This window comes from Homarus americanus, unplaced genomic scaffold (genome assembly GCF_018991925.1).
Source record: "Homarus americanus isolate GMGI-L3 unplaced genomic scaffold, GMGI_Hamer_2.0 scaffold74, whole genome shotgun sequence".
Taxonomy (NCBI): Eukaryota; Metazoa; Arthropoda; class Malacostraca; order Decapoda; family Nephropidae; genus Homarus; species Homarus americanus.
The window spans coordinates 5,128,310-5,149,115 of record NW_024716951.1 but is presented as its reverse complement, the minus strand read 5'-3'; the positions used below and the strand labels follow the sequence as shown (position 1 = coordinate 5,149,115).

The 20,806-nt window shown below is 43.3% G+C and overlaps 2 protein-coding genes, 1 long non-coding RNA gene and 1 pseudogene across 6 annotated transcripts; all 4 read left to right on the top strand.

Annotated features, from left to right (window-relative positions):
• Positions 1 to 712: 712 nt before the first annotated feature.
• On the top strand, positions 713 to 1,911 carry LOC121858751. The gene is made up of 2 exons (XR_006087505.1): positions 713 to 881; positions 1,080 to 1,911. It is a non-coding gene; the product is annotated as an uncharacterized LOC121858751 (long non-coding RNA).
• Positions 1,912 to 4,164: 2,253 nt separating this feature from the next.
• Positions 4,165 to 10,898, top strand: LOC121858695 (mucin-5AC-like). 3 transcript variants are annotated; one of them, XM_042355277.1, is made up of 6 exons: positions 4,165 to 4,525; positions 5,053 to 5,134; positions 5,442 to 5,572; positions 5,755 to 8,170; positions 8,846 to 8,914; positions 10,729 to 10,898. In XM_042355277.1, exons 2-6 carry the CDS (start codon positions 5,095 to 5,097, stop codon positions 10,746 to 10,748), a joined length of 2,676 nt encoding a protein of 891 aa, XP_042211211.1. In that variant the 5' UTR covers positions 4,165 to 4,525; positions 5,053 to 5,094; the 3' UTR covers positions 10,749 to 10,898. The 3 variants fall into 3 exon arrangements, with proteins under 3 accessions (XP_042211211.1, XP_042211212.1, XP_042211210.1); XM_042355278.1 differs by lacking the exon at positions 10,729 to 10,898 and adding an exon at positions 9,976 to 10,594; XM_042355276.1 differs by lacking the exon at positions 10,729 to 10,898 and having other exon boundaries at positions 8,846 to 9,074.
• An 810-nt stretch (positions 10,899 to 11,708) lies between these two features.
• On the top strand, positions 11,709 to 15,352 carry LOC121858571 (annotated as a pseudogene).
• A 1,294-nt stretch (positions 15,353 to 16,646) lies between these two features.
• On the top strand, positions 16,647 to 20,806 carry LOC121858694 (carboxypeptidase B-like). Of its 2 annotated transcripts, XM_042355274.1 has the most exons (9): positions 16,647 to 16,761; positions 17,128 to 17,234; positions 17,354 to 17,550; positions 17,790 to 17,934; positions 18,334 to 18,491; positions 19,189 to 19,282; positions 19,431 to 19,633; positions 19,876 to 19,957; positions 20,392 to 20,806. In XM_042355274.1, exons 1-9 carry the CDS (start codon positions 16,685 to 16,687, stop codon positions 20,580 to 20,582), a joined length of 1,254 nt encoding a protein of 417 aa, XP_042211208.1. In that variant the 5' UTR covers positions 16,647 to 16,684; the 3' UTR covers positions 20,583 to 20,806. The 2 variants fall into 2 exon arrangements, with proteins under 2 accessions (XP_042211208.1, XP_042211209.1); XM_042355275.1 differs by lacking the exon at positions 17,128 to 17,234 and having other exon boundaries at positions 16,698 to 16,761.

The following is a 20,806-nucleotide window of genomic DNA, read 5'->3' as shown; positions in this document are numbered from 1 at the left end:
ACGTCACATCATTGTTCAATCAAGTAAATATTACATTACTGTTTCCACATGACCATCATTTAGGTAGATCTGTACTCACCTTTACCTACGTGCCTTCGAGAATGAAAGAAAAGAAGTATGAATCGTGAAAACAAAAACTAAACAAAATCATTGATCCCATTTAAACAACAGACCTGTATAATGAGGTGTTGCATAAAGCTGGTCGATTACTATAGAGATGTACACTTTCTTCATCTGGGGGGGGGGGGGAAGGATAATTTAGTCGAGATATTGTCCCGTTGTAATACCTGACAATAAGGTAATCAACAGGTAAATTCAGAGAGGAGGTTGGTATATTCGTGGCCAGGTTAGGTTAGGTTAGGTTAGTTTAGCTTTTTGTTGTTGTTATGTGTGTGAAATATTTAGTAGTTAGTGGTAATAGGCAGGTGTTCTTCTTCATATCTTGGTTATCACTACAGGTGTTCTTCATATATTGTTTACCACGACAGATGTTCTTCATATATTGTTTACCACGACAGGTGTTCTTCATATATTGTTTACCACGACAGGTGTTCTTCATATATTGTTTACCACGACAGGTGTTCTTCATATATTGTTTACCACGACAGGTGTTCTTCATATATTGTTTACCACGACAGATGTTCTTCATATCTTGTTTACCACGACAGGTGTTCTTCATATATTGTTTACCACGACAGGTGTTCTCCTCCACGTTAACACCCCGCTGCGGGTTGTTCCTGGCCTCCCTGCTCTGTTCGGGCTACCTCTTGTGTCTCAGTTTACACTTTACAAGAAACATCGTCCCCATCACCTGGTACACCTTCAGTGAGGTCCTCCGCTTCTGCCTCCTCTGTCACCTGGCCGATTCTCTCCGTCAGGCGGTGAGTGATGTAGTGTGTGTGTGTGTGTGTGTTTTCTGATGTCAGCTGGAACAAAAATCCTTCGTGACACCTCTCCCCCACCCGCCCCCACACCCACAATCCTGGGATTAAAATTCCACGTAAGAGAGAGAGAGAGAGAGAGAGAGAGAGAGAGAGAGAGATAATTCCCTATCCTTAAAATGTTCCTCCTCCCCACAGCACCTGGCCCTGGAGGACGCCGTATGGTCGCTTCACCAACACCTAGGCACCACCCATCAACACTATCCACTCCTGACTGCCCTTATCACACGTCTCAACGCGCGACCTGCCCACATCACCGTCTTGGGCGTGGGCGTACTCGGTAAACAGCTCCTGGTATCTCTCGTCAACACTGCCCTCACCTACACCGCGATTCTCTATCAGTACCGACCAGACAATTTGCCTTCTGTGGTGGATCTCCTACAGAACATAACCAACCGCAGATACGATAATTTTTAGCTTTATGAACGATATTTTCTTGTTGGCTGCCTGACTGCCTGACTGCCTGACTCACTGACTCACTGATAGAATTCTCTCTTCCCTAAGTTTCCCCTTGCGCTCCCACGGCACTACCTGCAGACATACATAAGAAATTGTGATGATAGTGAGAGTCCCATTTTAGGTTTATTATGTAAATCAACGTTATTATAAAGTGTAGTAGTGTTTTTTTAATGCACCTGGATTTTATTTGTGTTAATGGTATATCTTGAGGTAATAAGAGATGAGGAGAGGAAGAGGAACAAGAGGAGGTGACATACAGACTGACACTATAACAGACGACAAAACAAAATACTGTTTTCACTCTTACTGTAACTATAATTTTAAGTCGTAACCTATAATTACATTGACACTTTTGTTGTTATTGTACATATATCATAATTACCATACCTGTACTTAAAATGTAACTATATGTAGATTACTGTACGAAAAGAGAGATGTACTCCCTAAACATTATGTAACTGTTCCTCACCACATAGGCTAACATACGTGTCTGAATATAATGTGTTATTGAGTTATATACATTAATATATTCCTTCTTTAATATCCTCTAATACAGTGGTTCTCAACCTTGTTTGCCCCATGCACCCCTTTCACCATATGTCAGAATGTCATTCCCCCCTCCTTTCCAAGATTGTCTGCCTCAAAAAGTGCATTCCAAATAATATGCATATAATACTGAAAATCCTTTATTTTCTCCATATTAGTACATATACATTTACAATTTTACATGGATTATTTTTATAGTGGAGTTTTACAAATTAAATGCCAATTGAAAATGTTGATGGATTTATAAAACTTGAATAAAAGTAAAATAGTTTTTTTTTTTTTATAATGAATTACTTAACAGACCAAACTGAAGCATAATGCAATAAACAAAAAGTTCAATAGAATACCAGGATATTGTAAATTTGTAATTAATTTTATTCAGATGAAGATTACAGTCAATGAGAAACCTGTGATTGTTTTTTCTTCGCCAATTCTGGGATACGCGGAGGAGTGCTTGAAAGGGCACAACGCAGGTCATTTTCTACCTCTAATCTACTACGTTGCTTCGTTTTAATTTGCAACAGAGTTGAAAAGCCTGACTCACAAAGATATGTCGACACAAACGGAAGCAATGCACGGATAGCTCTTTCTGCCACTTTTGGGTAGGAATCGCACATCAAGGGCCAAAATTCTGTGATTGATTTCTCATCGAACATATCTCTTGCTCCCGAATCAGTTCCCCCCCCCCCTGAAAACCTGAATTCCCCCCCTGGGGGGAATTCCCCCCTGGTTGAGAACCCCTGGTCTAATATGAGTTATCAGTTAAAGATTAATTTACGTCATTTATACATTTAGTTTAGGTCCGTAGTGTATTTGGTGTTCAGTCACTCGGAATGTAAATAAAGATACAGTGGATCCAGCACACTTTCGGAAGATTAGTGAGTTATCCTGAAGTGTTGAGTTACCTGCTCTCACTCACCTGCTTGTTTAACCTGTCTCAACTCCCACCCTACCAGTCCCACCCAATACCACTTCCACCTGTCGTACCTACCATCACCAACAACCCTACCTAGTTCCATCCATCCACCTTACCTCTCCTAATCACAGGCTCTATCACCGAAATCCACATCCCGTCCACCACCTTCCTATCCCTGCACCCGCCTCATTTTCCTCTTTCTTCCTCCTCCTCCTCCTCCTTCTTCCTTCTCCTCCTCTTTCTTCCTCCTCCTCCTCTTTCTTCGTCCTCCTCCTCCTTCTTCCTCCCCCTCCTCTTCCCCTCTCTCCCACAGTCCCTGATTTTAACTAATGAAATCAATACACCTGTGAACGACTGTGAGTACAACAAATCAAAGCCATTAGCAGACAAGCTTTACCTGGGACAGAGGAAAGCAGATTAACAAGAACGTGACGTAACGCACCAAACGTCGACCTGAAGTCATATAACACTAACCAACTTCACAAATAAAAAGGTAAAGGGAAAATAGGTGTTACTGATGGATAAACGGCATTGGAAACTGGATACCTCTACGGTCTATGTATACCGTATACCTGCATTGTCTATATACATACCAAACCAATTGTAAACCTGTATGATGAGTTTACTGAAGATATATTAATAGTATTATTTTTAGTGACGTGACTGTATGTGTGTATCATATGTGCGTGAACGTGTGTCTGTGTGTGTGTGCATGGTATTGAGTAACAGGAGGATATTGGTGTCTAGTTTAGTGTTGGGTCACACCTGTACCTCCCTCTCCCCCCGGCTCTCTCTCTCTCTCTCTCTCTCTCTCTCTCTCCATTTGTTTACTAAAAGCTCTTTGTTGTTACAGTATACAGTTCTTTGGGAGGTGGGGGCAGACAGTACGCTGACAGAATCAACCTTAATCCAGACAACAGATGTAATTGTTTGTCGTGACGATTACAACACGTCTGTCTACCAGAGTGTTTTTACGGGAGTGGACGAGGTGTCTGGCGGCTGCTAGGACCATCAACCCCTCCCTCTCATACACCACCACGAGGAGCTGATACATCCTATAGCTATTATCACCTCTGCCACATGCCCCAGGGTACATGTCCACGGCTTAGCGTAATCCAAATCTCCGGGGTGACCAATACGGGTACCCCTCCTCGTCTCCCTCACCCTCTCCTCTCTCCCTTACCCCCTATCCCCTTCTCCCCTACCCCCTACCCACCACATACCACGATGCGGGTATCAGTGACTTGTTGGTGCCTGGTGGTGGAGAGATTGGGTTGCGTTACCCCCACGATCCGACCAGCGGCGCTCAACTCTATGCTACAGGTTGGGCCAGTCAAGGGGGTCGAGTTGTGAGGTAGTGTTCAGGGTGAGTCTTTTGGTGTGTTACTCACGGTGGCGAAACATAAGTGTTACTCCTTCCTTCATCCTTCCTTCATCCTTCCTTCCTTCCTTCACCTTATCTTCACTACCATTAAACAAGTGCCCACCCCTACCATCTCTCTTTCTCTATCTCTCGAGTGAAAAAATAATCGAAAATCAGGTCATGAACCGCTTGTGATATCCGACTGGAAACACCGTGAACTGTGTTGTGACGATTATCAAGAGGATCATTGTCGTTATCGAGGACAGTTAACGAGACAATTAGAGACCAGAGACCATTAAGGTATGTGTGATAATCGTTTCTCATTTTGTTATAGAATAATTTAATGAAAGGAAGTGAATGATATAAGACTTTACTTTTTTATATAACAACATATAGGATTGTTATGGAAGGGAGGCGAATATGTCCTTCACTTTAGATACAATAATAGGTCATAAGTGAGAGGTAATGAAGGGTGGATATACATTGTACTTGTTTGTTTGGCTTTAGACTATGTTAAGAGAATCTCTACCTCGTTTAGTATTGGTGAACTTTGTGTCTGTGTGTGTGTGCGTGTGTGTGTAATCTCCATCTCGTTTATATACTGGAAAAGAGAGACAATATATACACATCCATTACAACCACATTGGCCTAATAAAACACGTACTGTTATGACAACTTTACACTAAGGTCTTCCTCCCGCCATCTTGTCTACCTGAATCCCCTCTGGTGGTGAAATCCTCAACTAGATATGACTTTACCCTCCATGTAAACAAACCCATGTTATTAAGCAGTACCTCGACGACTCCTTAACCACTCACACGTTACAGGAATCCCCCAGCAGGAGTACCTCACCACCTTCACCCTTCATCATGGTACCTGTCATACACCTGCTGCTTCTGCTTACTACAGGTAGGTCCTCTGTTCTACGTCTTAGATTTCTGAGCGAGGAACACTTTGGAGTTACAGAAAGTGCGTCTAGAGAATGCTGGTCATCTATCTATCTATCTATTTTATGTTTTGATACTAGTAGTTTTATAATAACATGTGCATTGTAAACACTAGTAAACACCAAGACTAACTGACTGACGGACTGACAGGCTGACTGACGGACTGACAGACTGACGGACGGCTAAACAGACAGACAAGTAGAGCTGCATTATACTCCAGCTGTCACTGTCACAAAGTTATATGTCTAATTATCATAATCTCTGTCTAGCGTCTGAGTTTGCCATGAGTCAATTGGGTGGTGCAGACGAAGAGCCTCTTGACCCAGACGCTGAAAGAGGCGTTCACGAAGGTAACCATGAGACTGAGCTTGCGGCTGAGTCCTGGAGTGCTACGCCCTTGGTGAGTAAGTTAATTTTGTAGTCCAGATTGTGAGTTTAACTCCTGTGAGTAAACCAACTATTTTGTTATATAGTGGACTCGTATCAGTAGTAGTAGTAGTAGTAGTAGTAGTAGCTTAAAAAAATATGTAATAGAAGGTGTTGGATTCGTTAACTATAGAACGTACTTTTGTTTCTTTACAGATTCGAACCCCAGAGGGAGTCACACACACACAGTTGTTGGACCTTGGCACTACGACAATCACCTACGCTCCCTCGCCCTCCTCGCCCTCACCCCTTGTGTCTATCAAGTCCTCGATGCCGGGGATTTCTCGTACTATATCAACACTGGATCCACGTACGTTATCAACACTGGATTCACGTACGATAGCAACAGAAGATCCACTTACGATATTAATAGAGGATCCACGTACGATATTAACACAGGATTCACGTACGATATTAATAGAAGATCCACGTACGATAATAGCAGAGGATCCACGTACGATATCGACTCAAGATCCTCGTACGATATCTTCGACAGGGGTTCCTCATACGATAGCAACACCTTCTGTAGCGGTGGTCTTGACAGGTGTTCCTCTCAGCTTTCCCGCCCTGGGCCGTGAGTCCGGCAGCTCTGAGACACTGTGGTCGGACGCCACCACCAGCGCCGCGCCACCTGACGACCGGCCTCCTACCCGCGGCGACTTACCTCCTCACCTGGACTCAGAGGAGACCACCAGGTACACCAGCGGCCTCCTCTTCTCCCCGCCTCTGGACACCTTCTTTACGCTTATTGATGATTCGTCAGTTGATCGTTCGTCAAGTGATCAGCCGTTAACTGATCAGCCAAACAGTGATTATTATTTATCAAGTGATGAGTCGCTGACTGATCCTTCTCCAGCTGATCATTCACTAACTGATCAGCCACCGAGTGATTATTCATCAAGTGACCAGTCGTTAATTGATCAGTCGCAAACTGATCAGTCTTCCAGTGATTATTTATCAAGTGATCAGTTAATAACCGATCAGTTGCTAACTGATCCTTCTCCAGCTGATCGTTTATTAAGTGATCAGCCGCCAGGGAGCGAAACCAGCACGACTGAGAGAACTCCCACACCCACAAGTCCGTCCAGAGAGCGAGAGGCTGACGGGGACGAGGACACGAGGGCGGAGGACGTCACTGTGGACCCTCGGCTGACGTCTGAGGGAACTACCGTGACGGGTCTTGATCTCCTGACTGAAGGGAGTCACACGGAGGCTGTCACAGAGACGACTTCTACACAGTCTGTCACCACGGGCGTCCTCACCACCTACTCCTCCTTCCTAGACCTACACGACAGCTGGGTGTGGTTCTTGATCGGTCTACGCGGGAACTGCCCCCTCGTCGACTTCACCAACTCCTACATCCTCTTCTCTGACTTCATCACGTCGGTGTCGTCGCTGTTGCTGTACAATAAGGAACACATCGTCATCAACACTCTGTCCTGCTCGAGCAACAAGATGATGGTGAACATGTCTATAGATCCCATTTCTTACCCAAACTGTGAAGGAGACATAAGAACTCTCCTCTCCCACAAGAACCTCCGCCTGGACCTACACAACGCTTCCTTTTATATTGAATCTTATGAAACGAAACGAACTTTAATTTTCGAGACAAAACCTGACGTACACGAGGACGGTTATAAGATCTTGTACTTGACTCTGGGTGGTGTTGGCGTGTCACTTGTATGTATAGTGTTTGCGGGAATATTTTTTGCCATATATCAGTGTACTGGGACGAGGAATGGCAAGTTTAATATCGAGGCGGCAGATAAATTCCTGCCAGAGTCACCCCGAAGTCTCCGTCCCAAGATGGAGATGGACCACACCCTGAGGCTGGCCGACACTCACACCTACACTGTCAACATGTACAAGAGTTACAGTGACCTCAGCTCCCAGGACCTATACGGCTCGTCCAGCTCCCCAGACTTCCTCGAGAGCGCCAGGGAGAGCAGCACCAAGGCCTCCACCAACACGATGAAGCCCAAGAAGAAGAAAAAAAGCGGCAATGGAGGTTTAGGTAACTTGGAGACCCACCACCAGGAGCTGTGGTCTGAGAGCCTTACTCAGACCAACGAGGAGTTCATGGCCATCAGGAGTGTCAACACTCTGGCTTCTTCCTTCAGAGGGAACGAAAACGACCCTGATAAGGAGAGTCTCAACCCGCTGCTGATGAACGGCCGAGCCAACCAGGAGCTCGGAACGACAACAAAAGCTCCTGCAGAAGACAATCCAATTCCGCTAATCTGTCCGTCCACTCCAGCCATCCCAAAGGGCGTCTTACAGAGGATGGATGACCTCATTACCAATACACTATCCAACAGCAGCCCCAACATCACCACCGGCGTCAACACTGCTAAACCCGCTCACAGCGCCCTCGAAGGTGCTTATACGGCAGCTGCGTATTCTAACACGACCATCAACATGTCATCATCAACCATCTTCACCACCACCACCGCAGCAGCTACAACAACAACAACAACAACAACAGCATCCAGCACGGAGAGGAAAGCCGCGGCGCCCCCGACCACCACGGCCTCGGCTGAGAACCTGTGCCTCACCCGCATCACTTTCATGGGTATGGAGAACCCCTCCTTCAGGATGGAGACAGACATGTAGTGTTGACGGGGGTATATAATTATGTTATTTATTGAACACAGGAACCTTTTAGTATAGGAATTTATATTTGTATATATGTAATTTACCAAAAAGTCAACAAGCTTTACTGTGAAATAATTAAAAAAATGAAGGATAAACTGTATGCCGATATTTCAAGAACACACACACACTGAAAGCTTCTAACGTTAATAAATTCTCCACCTGAACCAGCGAGTGAGTGAGATAACCTCTCTTAACTACACACACACACAAGATAGGAATCATAAATGGCGTCGATATTGAACTGAGACTCAACCGTGACTAAATATCTCTTATCTTGACCCAATTAAGAGATAAATAACATACTCAAAGAAACGTGAGTCATTTATTCCTCTCAACGGTAGAGTCTCGGTGCAATGGCGATAATGTAACCCCTACTTAACGGATTATAAGGAGGGGGGGAGAAAAATCCGTTATATGGAGGTATCACTATATGGCTAACCCAACCCAACTTAACCTAACCCAATTTAACCCAACCCAACTTAACCTAACCCAATTTAACCCAACCCAACTTAACCTAACCCAATTTAACCCAACCCAACTTAACCTAACCCAATTTAACCCAACCCAACTTAACTTAACCTAACCCCACCAGAGATGTGTATTTGGCCCCAACACTCCGCCACACTCCCAGATCTCCCACTCTTTCTCCAATCTTCGTCAGGTAGGTCTCCATGCATATATTTACTCCATATTAGTCTCCAGTTACCTGTAGATTAGTGAACCAGGTAGAGTCCATTCTCCTTTCTCTACTCTTTAGGTGAATAAATTTCTCCATGATAATTTTTTAGATTCTTTTGAGAATTTTTGAGAATCTTTGAGAATCTTTGAGAATCTTTGAGAATTTTTGATAATCTTTTGAGAATCTTTGAGAATCTTTTGAGAATCTTTTTAGAATCTTTGAGAATCTTTTTAGAATCTTTGAGAATCTTTTGAGAATCTTTTGAGAATCTTTGAGAATCTTTGAGAATTTTTGAGAATCTTTTGAGAATCTTTGAGAATCTTTTGAGAATCTTTGAGAATATTTTGAGAATCTTTTAGAATCTTTGAGAATCTAGTTGACCTGTTGAGCATGTGAATGGTGCTAGTAGCTGGGACTATAGTTAGATCACATAGTTAGCTCTATTATATCTTTATAGCATGGAGGTTTATACGTTAGGAATTATTACTCTAGTATATGGGATTAGAGGGGTGTTATAGTTAGATTATAGTGAACATGAGTCAATAGCATCTTGAGACAGAATTAGATTAAGTTAGGTTTTATTTGCTAATTTATCACTTTAATGGAAGGTTAAATTTGATGATAAAGAAGACTTGGAGGCTTTGATGTTCATAGTAAATAAACACTTCATTCTTGTAGGTGTAGGTGTGTGTATGTGTGTATAAGGGAACACAACTACACGTCACACAATTATATTTACACCCAGAATCATATATTAAAACTCTATATATCAGTTAATTTATATATTATGACTTGCAGCATGTAAATAATATATAAATAGATCTTTTCCTGGGAATATTTATACTTGATCAATATCTACTGTAAAACATACACATGAAGATTATAAAGTATTAGATACTAAATGGACAGTAATGTTTATTCTCCTTATATTTGTATTTATAATGAAATGTACCGATAGTCTTTTGTTTTTTTCCTTATATTTTTACTCATAGTTATAAATGTCCTGACAGTCAATTGTTTTTTTGTCTTTATGTAATGGGAAGAATAAACACAACAACATACCCCCAGGAGCATGCTATCACGATTCCACTACAATGCCTGCTGAAAACATCTAGAAAATAAATCTGCATGAATTACAAACAAATGAAACCATTGATAGAGCATAGTCAAGTCACATTAAACAGTACAGGACAAACAAGTTCTCGTATGAATCGGTGAGTATAGACACCATGAACGAGCAAACAAAAGACAAATGGAAAACTATAGATGTATGGGCCGAGTTGAGTCAGACTCAGACCGTCAGAGGAGAAGTAGGTGCTGAAGCTTGAGGGTGTTGTCTGGCGCCTCCGCTTGATTACAACTGACCTGACAAGAAGATTTTAATGGTCTTGAAGTGTAAAAGAAAAGGAGAAAAACAAAACGGGATGAATTTAACAGCAGGTAAGTGAGGGAGACTGGGGAAGGGGAGCCATTACTTTCTACCACAACTACCACCAACAACAGGGGAGGGGGTGGGGGGATAGGTGTGGCATGGACTGATTGACTGACGCAGTAACGCATGGGTGGATAAACGCATGGATGAATTAATCGAATGTTTATTTTAATTTATCGATTTTTTTCCTTTTTTTTGTAAATTTGTCGAATATTTGTTAATGAATAAATTTTTCATAATCGAATATTTTTTTACACATTTACATTCAACGCCAATTTTTGTCTTTTATTTAGTCATTCAAATTACCTTTATTACTTATTCTGTTAATTTAAGTGATGTGGCTTAATAAATTATCTTATTTCAGAAAAGCCAAAGCCGCCCTAGGTGTGGGTGGCCCAAGCAGTGGGTGGCCCGAGGTGGGTTATAGTGCCTCCATCATCCAATGTTATCTTTTCCTCTCATGTTTTCTTAGAGAATTTATGATAGACGAACACCCATTTAATTCCGGTATTTAGAATAGGTTGTAATAAATTCCGTAAGCAAAAATAAATATAAGTAATTGCTATATTTTTGTTTATGATTCCTCTTACAGTGTATAAAAACAAGAGAAACTCGCTTGGGTTGATTTGATTTTTTTTGGGGGGGGTGTACCAGTCTGTGAATGTGAGCAGAATAAGGGGGCGCTCAGTACGTGTGAATATTAACATGGTAGTATAATGTGAGTTGTTGATTCATTATCTGGTGTATAATGTCGATCTCACACACACACACATGCATACAGTACATACACGTATACACACACGCATACACATACGTATACACACACGTATACACATACGTATACACATGCACACACATCCTTCTCATGTGAATTTATCGTCGGTAACATCCAGATTAAAAGGTAAAGCTAGACAGGTGTAGATAGTATGAACACCTGTACTGTATTTAATCTAAACGACAACAGGTAATGCAGGTGATAAAAGTACATTAATTCAGTTTCTATGAATCAGTCACGTCAGTTTGGGCGGGACCGGAACTATAAGGTGAGGTAAATAACATGACTAATATTTATAGATATTTTACCTGCACCGACCAACACTCAAGAGACGTACACAGGTGTTATGATTGAAGGTAACTCCCATGCTTGAACCCCCCCCCCCCCAAAAAAAAACTCGTTATCATTAGTTAGTATTATGTCTCTTTTTATTTTGAGAGTATTTAATAACACCAAGAGACAGGGGGGGGGGGGGTAGAGGATGAGGTGTTTGAGTATATATATGATGACGAGTGAGAAGTGAGGTATGCTTCCTAACATGAAGATTGTGGTGGTGGTGTGTGGTGCTGCCTGGCCTGACCTCCGGGGGTGAGTTATGGACGAGTTTGGTTACAGTTGCTGGTATATATTGTTTTAGGTGTTATTTATTATTATCTGTGGTTGAGATATACTGTACGTTACTCTTGACATTTGTTATAGAAGAAAAGAGTTCATGTGTTAAGTTCATTGTGGTGTTGTTGTTGTTGTTCAGGGCGCAGGTGTTACGGGTGGTCCCAGAGGAGGCAGCGCAGGTGCACTACCTGGAGGCTCTCCACCTCCAGGATCTCTACGACTTCTGGACGGAGCCTCGAGTTGTCGGTGAGTCCACTGTACAGTCCTCCCCTTCACCCTCTGTCCTGTGTAATAATGTTTACTGCTGCTGTTATAAGTTACGGCGGGAACTACGTCACTGTCCCCAGTCATCCCTCCTCCCCCAGGCTCCCCAGTCGACATCATGGCTCCGGCCTTCCAGCTGCCAGTGTTGAAGAAAACTCTCACACAAGTTGGCCTCAAGTTTATTACCATGATCAGTGACGTGGGGGGACTGGTGGCTCAGGAGAAGGCTGCCCGAGACGCTGCCCGAGCCAGTGGGCCTCTGATCATAGACTGGACCTCTTACCATGAGTGATAAAGTTAGCGTTTTGCCTTTATTCAGTTTTCGTCTTTTCCTTCGTCTTAGTAACACAGTCTTACCTACCTACCTTGACGGTGTAGTAGGAATGGTACAGCGAGACTGAAGCATGAATGTTATATACAAGCCACCGAGGATAAGTAAGTGAGATTTGGCCTAAGGATGGTGTGGCTGTATGTGTGTTATGGTAAGACTTGTGTTTAATTTTCTGGTCATCGTGTTTGGCTACTGGAGTCAGCTGAGAAGATCTACACGACGTTGCCAGGCGTATAAGTCTTTATTACTCTTCTCTTCAGCAACTATGAAACATCCATCTTCAGGTACAAGTTTGAAATCATACTCATAAAGAGGAATGAAGTCCATAGCACGACAGAGGTTTACTCACGTTATCACACGAGGTATAAGTTGAAAGGAATTCATTGACAGTACGATACTTTGTTTCTTAGCCCGGCAACGTCCACCATCACCGAGGCTCTTATTGACTTGTTCAGTGTTTCTATCAACGTGGTGGGGAGAGGCTACATACACACAGACAGTTACTCTGTCTTGGCCTTAAGGAGAATTTGCATATGTAGAGATATTAACGGTTGAAGTTAAATGGAGGAGAGCAAGATAAAAGTAGAGACGAGGATGGATGATTGAGATTGAAATGTGGGTCCCGGAAACGTTTGGAGTGGGGGGCCATACTCGCCAACCCTCAGACAGGAGGATGGTAAAATGACTGATTGTTTACGTCGATCTATCCGTACAGATCATGGCGTGGCTGGACACCTTGGCAAAAGAATACCCTCAGCTGTGCCGTGTGGAGGACGTGTGTCAGAGCTACGAGGGCCGCACCATGAAACTCCTGAACCTTGTGAGAGGCGGTGACGACTAGCCTATCACCTCCATTGACGGAGGTAAGATAAACACGGTGTGGAGAATTAATGCAAATATTATTTTTATAGCTTCAGTCAACGAAATGATCAATACGACTCATGTTGTCACAGTAGGGTTGTCAAAATCCATCGTCCTTTGTGTCATATTGTTTCACGCCAAAGAAGTGGCACAGAATTGGTGGTGCAGGGCGGAGAGGTACTGGCGTGTCAACAGGTGTGCCCCCGGCGGTGGTGACCTTCCTGGTGACCAAGAGTGACAACTACAACAACCTTCTCTCTAACGCTAACTACTACGTTATGCCAATCATCAACCCTGACGGATACTCCTACACCTTTACTAATGTGAGTAACGCCAGAGTTGTGCGAGCAAGACGACGCTAACACATGACTGTCCACAGGAAAATACTTTGGCAGTCTTAAATTAGTTGAGATGCCTGACTTATGTAAATACTTCATCAAATCAGTCAACACTTGGTTAGTTTATCATTAAGAGAACTGTTTGTAATATGACAGTACAGGATGGAGGTACAGTAGTTTATTTTGTATTTCTTTAAGAGAGTTGTGGTTGAGTCTTATCACATACAGGGACACGTATTAACGAGTCATTGACAAGTTTATCAGGATCTATTGATTGATTTTTACCAGGAGAATGAATCGAAATTGGTGGGTGCCCCTGGTGGTGGGTCCCCCTAAGGTTAGTGTAAACTGACAACTGGGACGAGATTGTAGTACACCATCGAGGGCCAGAAAAACTCACTAACCACTGCAGGATGTTGTTGATCTGCTTAATAGTTGTGTAAAGTGTCACCAGGACCGTCTGTGGCGCCAGACTCGCTCCCCCAGTAACTCATTCTTCGGCTGCCGGGGTGTTGACCCTAACAGAAACTGAAGCTTCACTGGAATGGTTCGTAACCGCTTCTTATTACCTGTAACTACGTGAACACTACAATGATGGTGCTTATAATGATCCTCCAAGGGCTTTTAGAGTGTTAAGTAAGTATATATATTATTTTCTTCACCTCTCTAACAGAAGTGGGCGCCTCAAACGATCCCTGCTCCGAACTGTATGCTGGCCAGGTGCCGTGCTCTGAGGTGGAGATGAGAGTCGTGCCGCCAACATAAAGTCTTACCTGACCTTCCACTCGTACTCCCAGATGTGGATGTATCCCTGGGGCTGAACTCCCTCACGACTCGAAGGACTTGGTGAGTCCCTCATAAGGAACCTCAGGTGGAGACCATAACAAGAGAAGGTGAAGTGCGATTCCTCAAATGTGTTTGTCAAGTTCATAAGAAGACAAACGTGTTGCTGTGTTTGTGCCAGCTGATACTTACTCACAGCTCGAGGCCACAACACACACACTAAGATAATGATTTATGTGTTCAATGTAGCCAAGTTAGATGATCTACCACAATATAAAACTCGTCATGGGTATTGTTGTGTTGGTCAGCCATCAGAAACACCCAGAGGAGGATGACAATACTACTATACTTATTGGTTAAAACTAATGATAAATTGAGAGTCGAAAGTTCAACTAAAATATGAAAAGTATAATCTATTTCATTCCTAGATAATGAGAGAAGATGTCATGGTTGAAATACACAATCTATCCCTTTTGGACGACCTGGCCCTGACCGCTACACAGGCCTGACCGCTACACAGGCCTGACCGCTACACAGACCTTCACCGCCATGTACGGGGCGCAGTACGAGGTGGGCTTCTCAACCAACGTGATCTGTGAGTACAGTTACTTTACTATCTAGTGGTTGTGTGTTGTCTCATGTCTAGCTGACAGAACTAACACATACACACCCATACCGTTATCACATCATTATCAGTCAACTCTCGTCTACAGCCGCTACAGCAGAAGGTTCAGATGACTGGACATATGGTGTCGCTAAGGTGAAGTATTCGTACTGTATCGAGCTCCGTGACACTGGCGAGTACGGCTTCCTCCTCCTCCCCGCTGGCCAGATCATCCCAACAGAAGTCATTCGAAGTTGTTAAGGTCGTTGCAAACTTCATCAAGGACACTTACAGCCAATAAAAAACCACACCTGAAATTCAAGTCACACCTGTAATTAAAGCCACATCTGTAATTAACACCTTTATCGTCGTTGTGTTATTTAGGAGACGATTAATGACTAAAATGACTTAAACATTAATAAATTATGCTATAAACCTTTAATACAAATAAAGTTTAATAACACTTTATCCTTTGTCTCCTTAAAAAGAATCTAAATGCACTTGATTAATTCTGAATGTACTTAAGATGAAAAAATAAATCTTATAAAGACAAAAAAATTTATTGTTAGTAAATCTGCTCTTGATGTGCTTTTGTTTTTAATAGACAACAAAGGACTTAAATAGGAGAGACGAGAATGGCGTTTAGTTTTTCTGGTTAAGTTTGGTTGAGATAATCACACCAGTTCAGCAGTACAGGAAAACAACAGACCAGGTAAACAAAAGCACAGGTAAACAAACACAACAAATCGACTCCATAACCTAGCACAAGAAACCAATTAATTGTTTCCTTCTTATATTCTCTATGGCTCTTAAGACATACATGAAGGACATCTCTAGCGACAGACACACACACACACGACGTATCCCATGAAGCCAAAGGAGGGTCTTGGTGATGGTGGAAAGCAAGAGAGAAAACCCCCCCACAAATTAATCGTTTTTTTATTCACGAGTTTTCAGTATTTAGAGCTTAGTGTTCAGTGTTCTTCGTCTAAGATACCTACCACACTTATTGGGGACTCGGTAAGGAAGGTTTGAACTTGTTAAGGTCCGAACGTGTAGAGACGGACGCGGGAAATATAAGGAGTAAAGAAACTGAAATCTACTGAAAATGAAAGAGACAGGCAGGAAGGAGGGAGAGGATTAGATACATAAAGTAGGAAAATGAGAGAGTAAATTCTAACATCAAAATGGCCAGGTATACTGAAGTCACTGACAGTTAAACGAACGTGAGAGTCAGGAGACTACCTTCGGACTGCAGCATGTGGGAGGATACACAGTCTGTTGGTTCACAGGCTGGAGGCAAGACACTTGGCGTTGCTGGACAGAGAACACAAACATTGAAACCACTTATAGGGTGACAAACATTAACTATAAGGGAAAGAAAGGGGAACTATGTAAATACTGTGATCTGTTCGGTGTTCACTGCTAATACAAGGTGGATGAAGGCAGACGACGAATATTCTTGGGATTAACTTCCCTCCATTCCTCCTACTTTACAATACACACTGAGTCTTTGGCATTTTATTCATTCAGGAGAACTTGTTATTGGACTACAGGTGTTTAAGGGAAGATACAGCAGCACCCCCCTCCCCTCCTCACACCTCTCAACTATGGCAGGTGGCGTGGCTCCCAGTCTCACGAGAGCTGTGTTCTAAGGCATTGACAACAGTGGGGCATGGTGGGCGGAGCGTGTGACCGGAGTGTAAAGGCTGGGGATATAAGGAGACTCGGAAGGGGGAGGTGCTCTGCGTCATGAGGACTCTGGTGGTGTTGTCATGTGTGTTAGTGGTGGGCGCCGCCCTCCCTGGCCTGCACACCAACCTGCACGGGTAAGCTGTGTGTGTCTCTTAACCGTCCCTGATAGTTCAACCTCCGCAGCAGTAGTTGTATTAACTCGTCATCTTCATTTAATTACTATAATGAATTACTTCGACTCAAACAAGACATTAAGGCAGAGGTGATACTTGTACATCAGAGACCTCTATAATATAAGTTATCGACAACTTCAAAGATATTTTGTGTAGAACAACAACCGTCACCAATAATGTCAATAATTCAGATTTTTTATTGAGGAAGTTCCACCTTTGGGGATGGTAGGCTACCACTGGGGGGCCAACCCTTTAGAATTCCACTCTCAGGAATCTTGAAATTTGTTATAGGGGCGATAAGTTCATTGTGGTGGTGTTGTTGTTCAGGGCGCAGGTGTTGCGGGTGGCCCCAGAGGAGGCGGCGCAGGTGCACTACCTGAAGGCTCTCCACCTCCAAGATCTCTACGATTTCTGGACGGAGCCTCGAGTTGTCGGTGAGTCCACTTTACAGTCCTCCCCTTCACCCTCTGTCCTGTGTAATGATGTTTACTGCTGCTGTTATAAGTTACGGCGGGAACTACGTCACTGTCCCCCGTCATCCCTCCTCCCCCAGGCTCCCCAGTCGACATCATGGCTCCGGCCTTCCAGCTGCCAGTGTTGAAGAAAACTCTCACACAAGTTGGCCTCAAGTTTACTACCATGATTAGTGACGTGGGGGGACTGGTGGCTCAGGAGAAGGCTGCCCGGGACGCTGCCCGAGCCAGTGCCCCGGGAACTATGGACTGGACTTCCTACCACGAGTACGACGAGGTGTGTTGTTATCTTCGTCTATTTCTTCATCTTTTTTATTGTTAGCTTCTATCACATGTACGTTTGTGTTGCTATATTTTATTAATTTCGTTTCTTCATCTGTTTTCTTTCTCAACTTGACCTCTGCCGCATTTATCTGGGAACAGAATAAGAGAGAGAGAGAGAGAGAGAGAGAGAATGGAGGTAGAAATATGATAGAAACATGAAGCAGACACTCCTCTGCCATGTGTTGTTTACAGATCATGGGGTGGATGGACACGGTGGCCAAGGATCACCCGGATGTGTGCACGGTGGAAAACGTTGGCAAGAGCTACCAGCAACACGACATGAAGCTCCTCAAACTTGGGAAAGGTGTCAACAAACCCATAATTTTCCTGGAGGGAGGTGAGTGTAACACCCCTGGCCTCTCGATCAACTCACAGTGAACCTTCTCTCTTGGGTTCCTAGTAGGCTCAGTGTGTTGTAGTAAGAGTCTGAAGTAGCCAAACAGGTCGTCAAACTAATGCAGTAAACCATAATTTCGTCTGGAGGTGTTCGTGGATCACAGAAAACATTGTATCTTGTGTTTACTCTGGACCTAACCTAATCTAACCCCCAGGTAGCGATAAGGTGTTTAATCATTCGGTAAAATAAGCTCGGGTGTCTAATCTTCACGTAAATCGACAACTGTTTACATTTCTTAAGATTGAAGGTTTTCTAGAAGTGCCCAATTTTTCTCCCTATTGTTGTGATAAAGTTGAGACTGTGTGTGTGTGTAATGTACCGTGACCTTCCCCCCGGCAGGTCTGGAGGGCCGTGAGTGGATCTCCCCTGCGGTACTAACCTACATCATAGACCAGCTGGTGACCAAGAAGGAGACCTATGATGACCTCCTCTCAAACGTCAACTTCTACTTCATGCCAATCGTCAACCCAGATGGTTATTACTACACCTATACTACTGTGAGTACCTGTGTGTTCCTGCCACCTGACCCTCACACCTGGCACACACCTAGCCCTCACACCTGGCACACACCTAGCCCTCACACCTGGCACACACCTAGCCCTCACACCTCCTCACACCTGGCACACACCTAGCCCTCACACCTGGCCCTAATATCTGGTCATGGCACATGTCTCACCTTTAAGGGACTTAACTACTGAAATACATCCAGAATAACACAAAACCACCAAAATCGCACCCGGGAAACCCATAGTTAGCAAATAATTAGCGTTGAAAGACTCAATTATCCCGCAATCGAACCGTGTACCATATTTTCGTAATCGGCACACTCAGGAACACACTTACTGAGATTTTCAACCTAATCTATTTTTTTTGGCCGAAAACGCCGAAAATTGTAAGCTGAAACATACTTTTCCCTCGGAATTGGAAACTGTAGATCATCATCACTGTTGTCTCTCGATGATCCAGAGACATGACAGACAGACCCACGGAAAAATCTTCAGCTTACCTAACCTTACTAACCTAACTTAATGCTACCTTAATCTAAGTTATCTTAACTAGCTGAACAGAACAAACTTAAGCTATTCTAACTTAACCTAAATATCCTGCCGTAACTTTAACCTAACCTAATTAGCCTTACACTAGATTAACATCACCTGACCGTAGACTAATTCAACCCTCGTCTACCCTCAACAGGACCGCTTGTGGCGTAAGACTCGCTCCAAGACCAACTCTCCACAGAACTGCTACGGTGTCGACGCTAACAGGAATTGGGACATTCACTGGATGGGTTAGTTGATAAATTAAGACATTTATTTCCATATAAATTACAAATAAAAGCCAAAATTCAAAAGTTAGCATCTTACAATAGCATTAAAAGATATCGTGTTTATATTTAGTCTGCTCAGGTCTGTTAGTACCTTTTTTTCCCACACCAGAGGTTGGCGCTTCAGACGACCCTTGCTCGGAGGAATACGCGGGTAGTGAGCCCTTCTCTGAGGTGGAGATGAGGAATGTTCGCGACGAGATCATCAAGTATAGTGACTATATAGACGCTTACCTGAGCTTCCACTCGTACTCCCAGCTGTGGTCGTCTCCCTGGTGCTGGACTACCGACCTCCCGGATGACTGGACGGATTTGGTGAGGATAAACATTTAATTCGTTGGGAAGAGAAGTGGCAATATTAACTAATCAGATCTAGTGTAGGCCTAATCTAAAACACCCTTAAACTTCGGGTTAAGTTAGTTTTTCATGTACAGGATATAGATCTTTTGTTGATGCACCTCCAGGGTCCTTTATTATTATTATTATTATTATTATTATTTATTATTATTCGCAGTAGTAATAGTATCTAACATTAAGCGGATTTTTCGCCTGGGCAGGACGATCTCGCTCACTCCATCGTCGAAGCCGTCACCGCTGTCCACGGGGAGGTGTATGAGACCGGGTCCTGTGCCCTCAGCGGTAAGGTCTCATCTTCTTACTGAACTGTCTACTCTAGTTGTTCAGGATCTGTGGTCGTAATGTTGATATTTTGATAATTAATTGTCATTAAACCTTACATAATAACGTTTTGATAATTATGCTAATTGATATGGGACACTTAATAATCAGAATTAATTATCAAAATTTCGACATTTCGACGACTTGTTTTAGATCTCGTTAGTCATGGCTTTACATTTTAAGGACAACTAAGATTAAGATGAGAAACATTTACTGGGTCCAATCTAACCAAGCTTAGCATTGCATCAGCTCACCTAAGCTTAAGTAACCTGACGTAAACGAGAAAGCCTACCGTATAGTCCATCCTCAGCTAACTCAGCTTAACCTATACTAATCTAAGCTTACCTTGTATCACTCACCTAACCTACACTATAACCTGACACCATATTCCTCAGGGCCAGCTTCTGGTGGCTCTGCTGACTGGGCCAAGGCTGTAGTCGACGCGAAGTACTCCTACACCATTGAACTCCGCGACAAAGGTGAATTTGGCTTCCTGCTTCCTGAAGACCAGATCATCCCTACCGGAGAAGAGACCATGGCGGGCGTCTTAGTCCTGGCGAACTTCATCAAAGACAATTACTCCTAGATCGTTTTAAGATGTCAAGATTCACGCGTTATTTATCGTCGTCAGGGGAAGAGAACCCATCGTAGTGTGGCATTGACCCCCTCTGCCCTTCCTCCCGCCTCCTGTTGTACGCCACCTAGGTCATGAGACTTCACTCACTAATTTCATCACGATGTATTCGCTTAAAAATTCCTCTCCTAGAAGATGTTATACGTTTTATCATATTAAATAAGAAAAAAAGTCAA

Excerpts from the sequence above, each read along its gene's own strand:
- LOC121858694 (XM_042355274.1), top strand. The coding sequence starts at position 16,685 with ATGAGGACTCTGGTGGTGTTGTCATGTGTGTTAGTGGTGGGCGCCGCC. Across the intron at positions 17,235-17,353 it reads GACGGAGCCTCGAGTTGTCG|GCTCCCCAGTCGACATCATG; the intron begins GTGAGTCCACTT and ends CTCCTCCCCCAG. Across the intron at positions 17,935-18,333 it reads CATAATTTTCCTGGAGGGAG|GTCTGGAGGGCCGTGAGTGG; the intron begins GTGAGTGTAACA and ends TCCCCCCGGCAG.
- LOC121858695 (XM_042355276.1), top strand. The coding sequence starts at position 5,095 with ATGGTACCTGTCATACACCTGCTGCTTCTGCTTACTACAG. Across the intron at positions 5,135-5,441 it reads GCTGCTTCTGCTTACTACAG|CGTCTGAGTTTGCCATGAGT; the intron begins GTAGGTCCTCTG and ends ATCTCTGTCTAG. Across the intron at positions 5,573-5,754 it reads CCTGGAGTGCTACGCCCTTG|ATTCGAACCCCAGAGGGAGT; the intron begins GTGAGTAAGTTA and ends GTTTCTTTACAG.